The sequence below is a fragment of the Copidosoma floridanum genome, unplaced genomic scaffold (assembly GCF_036245765.1).
Source record: "Copidosoma floridanum isolate Cflo_tuat_1 unplaced genomic scaffold, Cflo_Japanese_pri ptg000013l, whole genome shotgun sequence".
Taxonomy (NCBI): domain Eukaryota; kingdom Metazoa; phylum Arthropoda; class Insecta; order Hymenoptera; family Encyrtidae; genus Copidosoma; species Copidosoma floridanum.
This window is the reverse complement of record NW_028321890.1, coordinates 14,499,784-14,512,642: the sequence shown is the minus strand read 5'-3', so window position 1 is coordinate 14,512,642 and position 12,859 is coordinate 14,499,784. Positions and strand designations below refer to the sequence as shown.

Below are 12,859 nucleotides of genomic sequence, written 5' to 3'. Positions count from 1 at the left end.
TAAAAACGACGAAACTATCTCAACTATGCTTCTTATACCCTTCAATTGGATTTAGAATTAATTTTTCGTCAATCAGTCAGTGATATTCTATATACATCCAGTATTTTATCATCTTTATCAACTTTTCCTTTTTCTTTCGCTATGATCACTGATTTGTATTATTCCACGGTCCTAGTGTAACAACAATCCTCAATGTATGATATCTCCCGCTCTTCCTCTGAATCATTATAATTCCACGCCGCAACTATAATATATCTCGGCCATGATCTTGACGAGTGGCGTGCGTCGCTTCCCCCATACCATGTACGTAATCTGTAGCAACACCAGGCAACACGAGTTGGTATATATATCAACTCGCAGCTGTGGAAAGAGACTGAGTCGTGTACTTTCTGGCAAACGCGAAGAGTCGAGAACTCGAGAGTCCAGTTGTCGATTGAACGTGTCGTGCAGTGCTCGTATCAACAAGTCAGGATGACACGTAAGTTATATTTTCTTTTACTCTTATCTTTCAGCTTTTTGCTCTCTCTCTCTCTCTCTCTCTCTCTCTCGCGGTGCTTTATTGTTCGGCTTGTACACAATAGTCTTAAAAATATACGCCAATATTTCAAGAGTTTTTTAGTAGCTTCATTACAAAGTGTTTTGGTATGATTGTTCACGAGTCACTGATGATTGGATTGAACGATTTTGTTTAGGATTGATACAGCGTACACTACGAAATTAAACTTTCATTCGATAAATTATAAGCACTTGATTATATTTGTACAGGTTATTAATACGTAAATAACAGTTATTTTTTTTTTCTTACATGTGAATTGAAGGTTATGATTGATATTGTATGTAACTTGATTAATTATTAAACATTGAATCGTTAAACTGTTATTTCCTGCTTTTGTTGGAGGAGTACGCTTTGAGAAAATACTAATTATTATAACAATTTATTATGACAACAGGATTTAGCGCAACTTTTAAAATCGAAGAATTGCAACACAAAACTTAATACTTTCATTTGTAAAAACAAAAACTTTTCATAATAAAGGAGTGATATTCAATAAATTCGATATAAAACAATATAGTACTTTACGGTAAAATTTAGTAGACAAAAGTGTGTATCGTGTGATCTGCGTATTAGGTGTACACCCGAGACTCATCTTTATGTCTGCCGGAACGATTGGTCAATATACGTTTAATAACGTTGTATACAATTTAAAACGTCACACACCGAATGGTTGTTGCTTAATACGTGAAATTTAGACACTTTCCAGCAGATATGAAGTGCCTCGAGTGTTTATACGCGGGTACACGTATATGTATACATGCATCATTTTACAAAAATGCATTTATGTGTTTATGTGGGTTTCCAAAAGGTAATGTCAAACTTTTGTCATGATTGATTTTAAATTATTTTTGGTCCAAGTAAGCTAGAAACTTTTGAGTTCTATTCCATTTCTGTTTGAATAATCATGATGATTATTTTTAAAAGAAGTAATCGCAAGTTTTGGATATTCAACTTAAATTAAAAAGTATTTATTTTATCGTTGATGAAACAAAATTTTATAATCAATTTCTTTCATTTCATACAAATCAAAATTACATAAAGAATTTCCATGGTTCCTTAAGTAAAAAAAATGTACGTTCCAACATCGAGAGTGTTTTTTAATGGTATAAAAGTTAAAACAATAAATTTACAAAAATGTTGACCTAAAAATTACTTTTATTGATTCTTTAATTATTAATCAAATTTTTTGTTTTCTTTAAATCTAATTGTTTTTAATCTGGTAAGATAAACACATGACTTTTACGAAAACTCGCGAAAACTTAACCTACAGTTTACATGCTAGTATTAGAAAAAGGTCGTCAAATTTTTACTCAAAATTAAGTCATAATATTCTTGTGATTTAACTGTGTATGGACTTTAGTCAAAGTCAAAACTTATCATTCTTATCAATCTTCATGAATCGCCTAGAATAGTACGAGATGTCGTTCTTAATTAAACAAAATCCTGTTATTAATTTATAAAAAAATCGATTGTTTGCAGTATCAGCATTATTTCGTTATGACTATTGATATTAATAAAAACAATTTAACAAGCAATTTGGTGTAATGTCTCTTAGAAAGATTTTGACATTATCTGTTATTAAGGTAAAAAATGCTGTTTTTCATGGTAAAAAGTATTTAAAAATTAAATTTCAACGCTTTGAAGCAATTTATTTACGAACGTACTGAAAGAAAGTTGTTTTCCGAGAAAATAGCCTATTTACATTGTTGACAAGATACAAGTTCCTGTATTAAAAAAATTTTTACTTTGTGAATTAATGAAAGCCCCATAATTAATTTTTGTATTTTATTTCTCTTTGCATCTTATTTCTTAATATAAGTTTTTTTAATACCACTGTTTAATCACAGTGTTTCTTTGATACAGGTATGAAATTTGAGGATATTTTGTATTTTTCTTTTCCAGTGGTAAATAAGAATTTTTTTACTCTAATTTATAATACCTTAATAATAACTACATTAGAAATAAAAAAATGGACAACAAACTTAGATTTTTATGTTATACCACTTTAATCATAATACAGTATCAAATACGTAGTACGTTGTAAATTAATTTTGTGTACTACGCAATGATTCATTAACACAAATATAATATATAATTGAAAATGTACATGGTGAACGAAGTACTTATCCATAACGCTCGTCTGTTATAATTTTGATGTTACTAGATGTACATGTATGAAATTTATTTAATTTCGTCGATGTTTGGAATGAATGAAAATAAATGGAAATACAATTTAAATTATCGAATTGCATAATATCTTAATTAGGGATTCAGTTGTAAGATTGAAAGGTGTAGAAACCTCGTATTACAGTATAAGAATAGATAGAAATGGAGTGAAATGAAATTTAAATTAACAAAACACATTAAATCTTAATGAAGGATTCAATGAAATTAAAAATCATGGAAATTAATCAATTTTGGTGTGTTAAAATGTATTGAGATTATTTCTATCCAGATCAATGTAAAAAAGTGATAATTTTTTTAATGTATTTCTATTTTAAATGAATGTGTGGAGATAGTTACATTTAGGTGATTTTTCTCGATTTTATTAATTTGTGCGACAACACTCATACTCGTGCAAGAATTTCCTGCTCTGCCTATTTGTTGAGTAACATATTATTTTGAGATCTATCATTTTTCGGTTATAGTACAGCTAAAAAAAATTGTACTGTCATAGCGGAAATATCTGATTAGTATTTACTAGTATACGTGCTCGAATGTATGTGTATTGTACATGACGTCTACGTAATTAGCATATTGTGGAACTCATTTATTATATGATCCACAATAGTTTTATGGTTCAATAGCCGATAGAAGTTTTTGACTTTGATGACAGTGGCATATTCCTGGTTTAATATTAAATTTTACGAAAACATCAGTTTCATGCTCTTAACATAGATATCATGCGAATGGATAAAACCTAGTCTAACATTATCTAAACTCATTTGCAATTATTTTCATAACTTTTAAAGCTGGTTATTATACATGGTTGATAAAATTATTTCTGATAAATTACTAGAACGTGATATGAGTATAAATTTCCAACACAAAGTTTCGATCTATTTGTTTTTGGTTTTTTAAAAAGTTGTACACGAATTTGCGTTGTTGTATGGGAATTAAATGTAAAATTATTGAAATTATTTAATGTTTTTCCCCATAAAACGAGTTGAATGTAAAAATTATTAAATTTCGTGTATTAATTTTGAGTATTAAAACAAAATTTTATGTGCATTGATAAAAATTTCATAAAATAGTATACTTAAGGCAAAAAAATTATAAAAATATGTTGATTTTGCAGTAAATTTAATAAAAAATCAAAGCCAATTTTCTGTTTTTATACATTGAGTAATAAGAAAAAAATTAAATTAAATTTTTAAGCATCAAAAATAGACAGATGGACCTGTACATTAAATATTTTGTGAAATGCTTAAAAAATTCAACGAAATACCATGAATAACATAAAAATTAATTACTCGTAAAATTCCGGTTCATGACTAAATTTCATATCTTTTCATAAAATGTAAAACGTATTTTCATGACATTTTATAATAAATATTTGGAATTTTACGTACATTTATAAATTTTATAACAATCCACATTTGTATTGATTTTTGTTAACAATTGTATTAAAAATCATCAAAGTACATATTAAATTTAGTCTTTATTCGATAAAATTTTACCAGAAGTTAATAAAAATAATTATTTAAGTCTACGTGTCGAATTTTATGTAAGCATACATTAAATATTTTGTTAAATTACACGAGTTTTTTTGACGATCATTACTAAAAAATTTTCCTTCAAGAAATCAAACAAGTTTTATTTAATTTTCTTGAATTTAAGTCACTTTTCCATCAAGAGTATATTATGAACATTAACTTTGAAGCTACCTACTTTCTTGAAGCTCGCCAAGTTTAACAATCGTCTCGTGCACCAGACAATGCTCCACAGCCAATAACAAATAAAAATATTTTTCCAGGTCTTGCAATAACCCTCTTACTGGTGTGCATCGCAAGTGTATTTGCCGAGGACGCAGCGATGAACAAACCCGAAACGTTTGATCAAAACAAGGATTGGGAAAAAGCCACATCCCTCCACGAGTTTCACGCCAATGACATCCACGGCAATGACGTGTCGCTCGACAAGTACCGCGGCAACGTAGTCCTCGTGGTGAACGTGGCCAGCAAGTGCGGTCTGACCGACAGCAACTACAAGCAGCTCCAGAAGCTGTACAACGAATACCAGGGCAAGGGCCTGCGCATCCTGGCGTTCCCGTCCAACGACTTCAACCAGGAGCCAGGCACTGCCGACGAGATCCTGGAGTTCGTCAAACAGTACGGCGTCACGTTCGACATGATGGAGAAGATCCACGTGAACGGCGACGAGGCCCATCCTTTGTACAAGTGGCTCAAAAGCCAGGAAGCCGGCAAGGGCATCTTTGGCAACAGCATCAAGTGGAACTTTTCCAAGTTCCTGGTTGACAAGAGCGGCAAAGTCGTGGACAGATTCGCGCCCACCACAGAGCCGGAGTCCTTCGAAAAGACCATCGTTGAGTACTTGAATAAGGAATAATTGTATATATCCTCTACTTGGAATTAAGTTTTCATTTGGAGTACGTAAGCAAAGACTTTAGAAGACTGTATAACGGGAAATAAGTTTTTTAAGATGTTGATATGGTATTGTTTATCTATTATTGTAATCCATTGTTTATATTTGCACAATAAAAGCATAAAATCATTGAACACATGTCATTTTTTTCATCGATAATTCATTAGCTTTTGTGTAAGGATTTTTATTAATAGTTATCGCAAATAAAAAATCGAGAACAAAGAAATTCGTTTGTTTTGAAAAAGGAAATAAATATTTCATCATTTGTATTGATTTCGTCATTAAGTTTATTATAGCATTTTGATGATACATTGCATGTCTGTACAAAAAATGATTCCTGGTTTTACGTTATCCAGATTTCAAGCGCATCTTAAGCAAGAGGTACATGTACGTGATACGTTCTGATAATTACAATATGTTATGCTCGAAAGTTTTATTGTAGTTTTAGTCGTTGTATATGTATATAATTTCATATGATAAACTCTTAAAATAAACAAAACTTATTTAATATGATTCTAAATAAATTTTATGAAACTTCAATCAAGTAATTTAAAAAAGTTTACTGTGTCATAAATAAATTTTCATATTTTTTTTTTATAGTAAATTGTTCTTAAACATAAATTTAATAATACGAGAATGTATATATTACACATAATATATGTGAGTACGTACTGTGTGTATATATACTTTTTTTTATTTATATGTATATGTATAAAATTGTATGTACAGTAACTTTCTTACAATATACTAAGTACTTCTTCTTACAAGACCCAACAAACAAAATCTGCCGTGATAATAAAAGTAAGTACTAACAACGTATTTAAAAATACTAATTTTTTTTTTTTATGACTTGAGTATTCGATAGTTTTGTGACGCGCATAGATGAAATATATTCGCAGCAGTAACAATTTTGATGCTCCTTAACAGAAAATGAACTCGACCGACTTTTAATTAACAACTAATCTAATGTAGACCTCCTCCAATTCACTGTAAAATGAACCAAATGGAGAACTTAAAACTTACGATGTGGACGGGTTAGACACTGGGCGGCATTTTGTAGCTATTGTGCCATTTAGCTTTTCTTATCCTAGCATAAATAAAACTTTAATAAATCTACATGATTTAATCGCGACCTATTCACGCTGTTTCCTTGGTGCGGCTGTTGCTGCCGTTCATGATGGTCATCTCGTGCTCGGAAGTTTTGCCTCGACCATTAGGAACTGTTTCTTCACAGGTCTGCGAGTGATGCGGAAAACAGTAAAAATGGATGTGTTATTTTAGCTAAAGATCATCCAAGTTGTAAAAAGATGTAAACGATAATGAGGTCTTTAAGAAAAAGTTGAATGTTTTGGTGGAAAATGATTTGAGAGGAAAATTGAAGTGAAACAAAAGCAGTGAATTACCCATAGTCTCTTGTTGTAATTCTACCTTGTAGGAAGGATTGTCGTAGGCCGACGTGGTTTTGCGGGGGGATATGTCAGCTTTGCTGCTTGTCCTCCTTTTCATGAGCATCATCAGTAGGATCAGTGACGATAATATGGCTAGTGACGCTACTATTGCAACTATGACCAGTGGCCCGTAATAGTCACCTTCGTGAAGTTGTATCGATGCAAGTTTACCTGCAAACAATTAACGCAATGGGTATACATCATAATCTCACGGAAATGAAGTACTATCAATATATTTCATTTGGGAAAACGATGGGTGTTTCACTTGAGACGTTAGACTAATGGGCTTTTACATAATCATGGTAAGGGAATTGTCATTATAATTGTCCAAGAGGAAATAATTTCATTCGATTAGTTGGTAATAACTATTTTAAACAATAAGTTAAAAATAAAAACAAGCAATAACAGTTTATAAATTCTAGATTTGAAACAACTAATAAAAATTATTATTCACAATTATCTACCACAGGTTAAGTATCAGATAGTGATAATTGACAATAAAACTTCTTTCCATTGACTATTTTACTACTTGTCTTACATCTGGACTTCTACAATTCTTATCAAATTAATTTTTTCTAGGGTGCGTCATGCGTACCCAAAGAAAAGTGTATACCATTACGGTCTTTGGATTGTTTGTAAAAAGGACAATTTTAATTGAATAAAGAAAATAGTGTTCAGAAATAGAAAGAAAATAACAAAAATAATAGTTATAACTTAACAGGACAAACAATAATGATAGTAATAATAGCAATAACTTTAGTATTTGTTATAATATAATTAAGGAGGTTCCAGCGCCCTAGTGTCGCCATATTAGACACTAGCAGCCCCCCGTCTCGGCTTCGCCCGAGAATTACTGAATAAAACACCGTAGTGTGTTGACATGTAATGTGAAACGTTTTCAGTTAGAAATTTTACACATATTCCTGACACATCTCAGAACAAAAATCTTCTCATTAAAAACATATTTTTTCGGAATCTATATAGTTTATTTGGTCAAATAATGTGTAAAAATTCAAAAAAATAATTATGCTGAAAAGTACCGTGCATTCTTTATGCCATAAAATAATCGATGGCTATAAGAAGTTGTTGATTTACAGTTTCTTCTGTGTAATTCACGAAAAGGGCTATTTTTTAAAGCTGTTAAGATTTTAAACCCCCAAAAAATTTACATTAAAAAAAAATTGTTTTTTCTCATATCTCACAATTTTATTACCAGAGCAACAAAGTCCTGGACCTTCAACCCTACATTTTTATTGCCATAAAAACAGAAATACATTTTCTACTTATTTAAAAATCTGAAGTAGGATCTTTAAAGATTTCAGAGATTGCTGTGAGGGTACAATGAAAAGCTGATCTCTCACGTAATGGACTCTTTTCTGCGTCAGTTTCTTGACGCCTCAAATTGTATTCATTAGATACATTTGAAGTTTTCTTCCCAATATACCCTTTTGCGACTATTGGCACGACTTTTATGACCCCTAAAGGCTATTTTCAGTCAACTTTGTTAATTTTAATACATTTGTTGGCTAGGTAGTTCGACGTCCGATGGCCCTAAAAAAGACCGGTGAGCTTCTTAAGTAAACTCTTTCTTGACTGCAGTTAACAGCAATTGTGACTGCCTGGATACCTCAGGGTGATCTTCTCTGGCTTACTGTTGAAGACCCAGACTGGTTGGGAGAAAAATTACAAAGTCCGAAGCTTTGGGGCTAGTTGTAGTGCTCTTTCCCAACGTCTCCCGGTATAACGTCGAAGACGTTGGTGTCTAAAGCACCTTTTTTATTTGCAGATTCAGTTGTTTTGGTAATCTTAGATGGGGAGATTGTTTAGTGATACTTGTCCAGTGGAGGCTGTTCCGTTGGCTCAATTTTTTTTTCCTTCATAGCTGTTATAGGTTTGCCCAGCGCAGACCTTGGAGAGGATCAGTGATTCCTGGTTAAATGCTTAGAGTCGAGAGGGTAGTATAGGGTCGTCGGTCACCGGGTTTTCCAGCCTTGCGAAGAACAACTCCGCAGGTGACGTTGTGCGTCTGCTAGTGAATGGCTGACTTGGTTTAATAGTGCCCGTCTTTAGTTAATATAGTCTTTTAGATGACGAATCGCTTCCGGAAATGGTAATAAAAATGTATTTGTTGGCAAGGTAGTTTACACTTTGGTGGATCCTAAAAAACCCGATGAAATTGATGGTTAAGTAGGGAACGTAAATACTTTTAATGGCCCTAAAAAGTGCCAGTGATGAAACTTCCAGCTACTCGTTATTCCTGATGATGAAGAGCTGGCTATACGGGTAGCTTGATTCTTACCCTGGGGGTCTCTATGTACGGAGACTGTGATGAAGGGAGGTACGCGGCTGACCAAAGAATATCTCGTCTTCGGGTCGTTTCCCAGATAACCAACTGCTCATCGTTAGACGGGAACATGTGGGTAAGCGCGTTGGGGACGCGACGACCAAGAAGGTAGCCGTTGTGGCTGCCCGTGCCCCTCAGAGCTGTTTTCCCTTGCTAATATTTGTAGCCACAAATTCTCTAACTGCACCAGGTGAGATGGTGGGACTGCCATACAACTATGAAGAGTTGGTACAGATTGTGCTCTGGCTAGATATGTCTCCTGGTAGGCAGAGACGACATAGGTTGGAATTTATTTTTTAATTTTTTTTTATCGCACTCATCGAGATACAGGGTGAAGGGACACCTAGGTCCCTTCCCCTTTAGAGAAGAGTGTCGTCCGCAACCGGGATACCCAGCTGCCGGACTATCATCAGCATTTTTTATACAGCTTGTTGAGCTGCCAAAGCTCGACTATACCACTATCTATACGCTCCGGCCTATTATAACCACATTTATTTAATTATGTTGCAGGTAGCTTCGATTTTATGTCGACGCCACCTAGTGGATTTTACTGAACTAAAGTGGAAAGCTGGCGTATTTTCGCAAAACTTTGAGCTCATTTATTGCTATTGTTATTAAATTTTTTAAGATTAAAACTATACTAAAACCATCTAGGAATTATCATGAATCAGTGTGCAAAATTTCAGCAAAATCGGTTTAGTAGTTTTCGCGGTTAGCGATTACAACGGTTTTAGCGACTTTGCTTTATATATTATTAGTATTTGTATTAGTATTAGTATTAGTATTAGTATTAGTAAGATATGTCATTAAATAGTTTAGATGACGCTGAATCTAAGGGTACCCTTTTTTATTATACCCGTAACCGGACAAAATCTTGAGAAATTCTTGCTTGAAGCTCGTTTTTTTGACTCTAGCGCTTATGGTAGGTACACTAAAGACTAATGATTTGCAACTCGACTCGAAAGTGTCAGGTGTTATCAGTACACACGTGTTGTAGGTTATAACTTTATTTTCGGAATGCCGTCGTAATAGATAACCGGGAAAAATTTTAAGATATTCTATTTATAATCGATCGAATTGTCGTATTTCCGTAGGTTAGTCTATATGTTTTTCTTGCGGCAGTGGTGCCAACTATTACAGTCTTTTGAGCAAATTAGGGCTCCTAGACGTAAGTTGGTATCCCTACTCGCTGGGAACCTCCGTAACTAAAGAGTTGATTCCATTCAAAATTCGCTTTTCTTTAAAAAAATAAATAATTGATTCTTTAAAAATTGACTTATAATAATGTGCATACCTTGCTGTTGTGAAGCACCAGGGGGTAGTAAAATACCAGGTTTGGTAACGAAGTCCTGGACATTGCTCTTTTTGACCTTTCCATTAGTCAGGTAAACTTCGATCCAAAGCCGGTATCGCGTGCCCGGCTTGAGATCGCTTATGATTGTTTTGGCAGGCGAGTCTTTTTTGGCAATTTTAAAAGTACTTGTGTCCTCCTTGCCACTGTCACTCTGATAAACTGCTCGGTATATATTGACATACTTGTCTTGGGGATGAGGTACTCCGCTCCACGAAACTTCAACGTCAGTTGCTTTGATCGTTTTGATTTCGACTTTAACGTCGAACAAGTAAGGATCGCTTTCTGACACTGTTGTAAAGTTTACCTAATAGTGGCATAAAAAAAAAGTTATTAGTAATGAAAAACTTAATTTGAAAACAATGTTTTGTTAAGGAATAAGGGTATATCACGAAGAATCGTTGACAAAGATTGGGGTAACCACGTCATTTTTTACTTTTATTAATAGTGATAAATAATCGTTAGTGAACAACGAAGAAAACTATGATAGTTATATATGATCATATTTAATGTAGAGTTTGAAAATGGAAAGAAAACAACATTTTTCCAAGTGTAAAAAAATTTATATTCTTCCTTTGATTCCGCAACAAAGTGTTGATGAAAAATTTGCAGGTCTCAAAAAATATGATTTTTTTATTTTATATGATTTTCTCTACAATGATGTATTTAAATCAAAATTTCAGAATAAAATGTCGAATAAAAAATGTTGGGTCGTAAGACAATAAACTTTTTCTTTATGCTGCAAATTATTCTCTAAAATGTCTCTTTTATAATACTGTAAAAGGCGAAAGTTATTTTTAAACGGCACGTAAGGATAATTCAAGCAGCGTGTTGTAATATGTCATTGTAAAATAAAGTTATTCGTGGCAAGTAATATATGCCTGTGCTGATTAGCATGGAAACATAAAGGCCCACTTACCGTTTTGCTGTCAACAAGAACATTGGCTTGTCCAATGATGTCTTTAGTGCTGAGATGGACCTCGTAGGTAGTCGAGGGTTGCAAATGATCCAACACGTAGTGATTGACGCTGCGGTGCAGCAGCGGTGTCACCGAGTACGTTTTTTCGTTCTCAGCCTTGTACATCAAATAAATGCCGTCGATGAATTGCAGCTCGTAGTTCGTGAACTTCTTCCATTCGAACTCGGCGAAGCTCGAGTTGACCTCGAGAACCCGCAACTCGGCGTCGATCCTTATGTCGCTGGGTAGCGCATTCGGTGCCGGCTTGTCGAGGGTGCGCACTTGGTATATCTTGCTAGTGTGCGTGTTCGAAAGGTCGCGCAATTTTACAACGATCATCAATTTGTAGACGGTTGAGGGCTTGAGGCCGCTCAGGTCGAATTCTAAGTCCTCGCTATCGATCAGGTCGCCGGGAGGGGCGAACGTTTGGGATTTCCAAGTCGATGGGTCTATGTTTCTGCAAAATCGAGTTTTCATTCGTACATAAATTTTGATGTTAGTGGTATTAAGGTGGTTTGGGTGATTGGTGCCGTACCTAGGGTAGGGTGCCATAAGGGCCCCTAAAGAATCAACGCTTTTCGGCGTTAAATTTTTCAATAAACATAGTTATTTTGATAAAACCAAAGTACAAGATCAAAAATTTGCCAGAAATTATAATTGTGAAAATTAGAAGATGTTGCGAGGCAAGCCAGAGTAATTTTTCATACTTTTCTTCTGATTTTCTCTTGAGTTAAGTCGTTGATCCTATATTTTTAACAATTTAATGTATTATTTGTAGGTTAATCAAAGATTTCCGATATAATCCATAAGAGTAGGTATTAAATTGGTGAATTTTCAGTAGCGATTTGCTAAAAAATTTAGTCGTTGACCCCAGTATTTTCTTATTGTTAATCAATTTAGTATACTTTATTTACATAATTTCAGAATTTCAGAGGTTTTGATCAAGCCGATAAAAATCGCCCAAGTCACCTTAAACTCGTGTCATCGGATTTCATAGGAATATGAATAATGTAAATTTGAATAATTTTTCAGTTAAAATCTTCTGTGTAAGGTTCTTATAGAATTTTCAGAGAATTAGGATAATTTTAATATGGAATAAGATTTTATTGTTGCCTTACGCAATAAAAAAAACACCTAAATAGACTCTTCGGGGAGTGCGTTAAGATTCTGTGTAGTAAAAATTTATTTTTAAGTACAAAATTTCATTAAAATCAGAGGATATAGCATTGTAATTTTGCAGAAATATTATCATCGATGTATCTAAATACCCTCTGAATATAGATTTAGTTGGTTATAGGAATAGATTCCAGGAGTGTGGCCCAATCGAAATTTTATGGTTATATATACTACCATTAATATTAAAAAAAATTTTATTTTAGACACAGTCTGCAAGGAATTCACCTTGAACGCTTCAAAAGATAAATCTAGGTAAATTCAGATAATTCGGGATACGAAAAATGTTTAAGGTAACTTGGGACAGCGTCGGAAACAGTGTTATTATTTCAAACAAAAAATTTCTCTTTACTCTACTAGACCTTTTATAAGAAAAACAACAAAAAAATGTATGAATTGAAGCAATAAATTAACAAAAATTAAT

General features: G+C 33.4%; 2 protein-coding genes across 3 annotated transcripts in view; one reads left to right on the top strand and one right to left on the bottom strand.

Annotated features, from left to right (window-relative positions):
- The first annotated feature begins 362 nt into the window (after positions 1-362).
- Positions 363-5,295, top strand: LOC106637967 (uncharacterized). Its single transcript, XM_014350960.3, has 2 exons — positions 363-478; positions 4,533-5,295. The coding sequence occupies exons 1-2, from the start codon at positions 472-474 to the stop codon at positions 5,123-5,125; spliced, it is 600 nt and encodes a 199-aa protein (XP_014206446.2). The 5' UTR covers positions 363-471; the 3' UTR covers positions 5,126-5,295.
- A 147-nt stretch (positions 5,296-5,442) lies between these two features.
- The window catches only part of sas (stranded at second), a 59,582-nt gene continuing 52,165 nt past the window's right edge, over positions 5,443-12,859 (bottom strand). Inside the window, exons 10-13 of one of the 2 annotated variants that reach the window (XM_014350952.2) lie at positions 11,224-11,719; positions 10,248-10,611; positions 6,590-6,780; positions 5,443-6,397 (exon numbers count right to left, since the gene is read on the bottom strand). In XM_014350952.2, the coding sequence (XP_014206438.2) occupies positions 6,299-6,397; positions 6,590-6,780; positions 10,248-10,611; positions 11,224-11,719 (1,150 nt within the window). In that variant the 3' untranslated portion in view covers positions 5,443-6,298. Of the gene's footprint in view, positions 6,398-6,564; positions 6,781-10,247; positions 10,612-11,223; positions 11,720-12,859 lie in introns of both variants that reach the window. The other variant, XM_014350953.2, reaches the window with a different exon arrangement.